General features: G+C 40.4%; 1 protein-coding gene across 1 annotated transcript in view; it reads right to left on the reverse strand.

Annotated features, from left to right (window-relative positions):
• Nucleotides 1-980: 980 nt before the first annotated feature.
• The window catches only part of TCF7 (transcription factor 7 (T-cell specific, HMG-box)), a 75,289-nt gene continuing 73,213 nt past the window's right edge, over nt 981-3,056 (reverse strand). The window contains exon 9 of the mRNA XM_009285927.2: nt 981-1,042. Coding sequence (XP_009284202.2) covers nt 1,000-1,042 — 43 coding nt within the window. The 3' untranslated portion in view covers nt 981-999. The remainder of the gene's footprint in view (nt 1,043-3,056) is intronic.

Here is a 3,056-nt window from a genome sequence, read left to right on the forward strand (position 1 = left end):
GACAAAGCACACAGTTCGTCTTCCTCACTACCTTGCTTCTACTTTGTTTGCCATACCTGCATAAAACACACCTGCGGTCCTGCGGTGGGACTCGGTAGTTATTAGAACAGCTTGCCTAAAATGTAACCCTTGGTGGTCAAATGCTGTAAAGGTGGGGCTTCTGCTGAAGCTCCGGGGTCGTGCCAGTTGGCTATTGATACTGATGCAAGCGTGGAGGTACGGCATAGCAGCATGCGGAAGAAAGGGCTGGTCCGGGTGCTCAAAGCATTGTATAGCTTTGACAGATTTCAGTATTCTTAGTAGTCCTGGTAGTCAGGATTCCCTACAACTTATTTTCTCTAACTGAAATTCCCCTGTAGTACTGTCTCAGCTGTGTACTTTGAAATTCTTGAAAGGGGGAGAGACTGTCCCACTTCCCACTGTTACACTTTATGTTGCTGTTTCACTTGTATGGTGCTGCCTTAACCTTTGTTTTTTTTTAAAGTCATGGCATGATCGGGGATAGCTCTTCTTGGCTGAAGTGATTTAAGCGTGGGGGTCGGGAAGGCAAGGTGTCAGCAGGGATTGTAGAAGAAGGTATTTTTTTCTTAGTCTTGGTTTATTTCAGTCTTACCCGTTGAAGACTATTGGAAATTATTCTAAAAACTATTCATACATACAAATGCTGAAGGAAGGGGAAAAAAAAAAAAGCAGGAATCCTCTTGAATTCTAAGAAATAGTTATTTGACAGTTTGATAGGATTCTAACTTCCAGTGGCCTATTTTGAATAGCCAGTCTGGCAATTACTTTATTTATAAAGCTATAAACATATTTTGAACATAAAAGCCAAAAAATACAAACTCAATGAAGTAAAAAAATTACAACAAATGATGGATAGTCACTGGACAAATGAAAGTACAGCTGCAAAACATTTATCCCTGCTACATACATACAGTGGTTTTACTTGGTTTAATGAAGTGGTACTTCCATGACTTCTACATTCAAATTGATTTCAGGAATTCAAATATGTATTTCAGGAAGAGTTGAAAGTGCTGTAAAAGAACTAAAAGAAAATTCTTGTTGTGATAAAAGCTTAAGGGCAAAGTTTTTCCTTCTACTAAAAAGGCGTATTAACACAAAATAGTAACACTTCATATAGCATTTCTAAAGACACTTTTTTGGTATTAATAACTTTGTTTTGGCATTGGTTATCAGCCGTGGGGCACGTAACAAAAGTTGGTCACGCTCACTGTTTTGTTTTGGAAATGGGCAGCTTAAAGTTCTATCTTGTGTGTAAGGGCAAAGTTTTTCCTTCTACTAAAAAGGCGTATTAACACAAAATAGTAACACTTCATATAGCATTTCTAAAGACACTTTTTTGGTATTAATAACTTTGTTTTGGCATTGGTTATCAGCCGTGGGGCACGTAACAAAAGTTGGTCACGCTCACTGTTTTGTTTTGGAAATGGGCAGCTTAAAGTTCTATCTTGTGTGGGGTGGGGGGGGGGGAAGGATTAAATTTTCTCAGTTACACCAGTACAAACTGACCGCGTTACGGTATACCAAGCGGATACTCTGAGTTTATACTGCGGTAGCTGTAAAGCACAGGGTAAGGTCTGGCTATAAACCTGTACGTGTAGAGCAGAGCACAGGGTCAGAACAACGCTACATCGGAAAACGGGTGTAACTGCTCCAGCCCTGCGGCTGTGGAAACGCTTCCGTGCCGTGAATGCACGAGGAAAGGCTCCCGGAGAGGGGGGCAGTAGGTCTCCCTAAGGAGATTTTGCAGGAACCCGATGGCGTGACGAGGAGAGGAGGCTGTGATACAGACGGGCCTTTTGCCGGTCAGCGTGCCCTGAACCAAGGCAGGCATCCACAGCGCTGTGGAGGGGCCAAAGTAGCCTTGAAATAAATGGGTGAAAGTCCCGGTGAATTCTGAAATGAGTGACGGCTGGTCTGGGTACGCCAGTACTACTTGGTCCCTGGTCAGGATACGCAGTTTAATACTGGTCAGGACTTTCCCCTAAATTTCCTCTGGTGTTATTTAGGCACATCTGCCTTTTTTTTTCCCCATACCTGCCTTTGCTTTGCTGCTAAGTTACGTGTTTCATCCAGCCACGAAATAGCAGTCGGGTATTGAGTTATGCCAGCTTTGCACCCAGCGTTGAGCCACGCTAGGCCGCTGTGCCTGACTTGTCAGCTGTGGCGTTTACAGTAGCTGACGCTTTTTCAGCACCTTGTATCAGAGGGTCTCAGAGCGACAAATGGTGAGCTGAGACACAGCTTTTTTTTCTTTTTTTTTAAGCAATTTTTTTGTTTTTTTTTTTTTCTTTTAATCGAGTGATAAAAAGAGACTATGTCAGATCTGGGAAGAGTCTGCCGAGTTCCTCTGTTCAGCACTGGAGCAGGCTATTGTCTAAACTTGCTAAAATAATTTAAAAATGAGCAGATTGCGTCTTGATCTAGTGCTGTATAATTAACCCTCTGAGTGCAGTAAGTACATGACTAAGTGTACAGTTGGCAGTCGGTTCAGGTAATGCTACTTCTCTAAGGGTTAAAATGATTCTTTCAAACTTTTAAAACGACTCTTTTCAAACTTTTCAGGTTTGTGCACGTAGCTTTCATTCAGTGCTTCTGAAGTTACATTTACACAGGAGAGGAATAAAGCAATAGGTTTAGATCCTCTAAACTAAAAATGGAATTAAAAAATCTACACTACCATAAGCAAAAGTACCTAAATAAAGGGAATAAACCCAAAGCTGCTCTACAGACTAATCAGGTTTGGTTTGTTTTTTTTTTACTTTTCAATCTTTGAGGCATAAACTTGTTTAAAAAGTTATGTTTAGTCCAATGTAAAAAATTAGGGTTTGTGTTTTTGCGTTAAGAAAAAAAATACAAAAATATTTTGTACATTATAAAGGTCATCTTAAATTTCTTGCAGTTCTACAATAATATTACTACAGAATTTGCATTCAGTACTCTAAAACTTATTCTGTAAAGTAGAAAAAAACCAGACCCCCCTTCTCCCTCTGTGTGGTGTTATTTTTCTCTTCAGCAGTCTAGAATATATTTCTTTC

The sequence above is a fragment of the Aptenodytes forsteri genome, unplaced genomic scaffold (genome assembly GCF_000699145.1).
Source record: "Aptenodytes forsteri isolate BGI_AS27 unplaced genomic scaffold, ASM69914v1 Scaffold54, whole genome shotgun sequence".
Lineage (NCBI taxonomy): Eukaryota > Metazoa > Chordata > Aves > Sphenisciformes > Spheniscidae > Aptenodytes > Aptenodytes forsteri.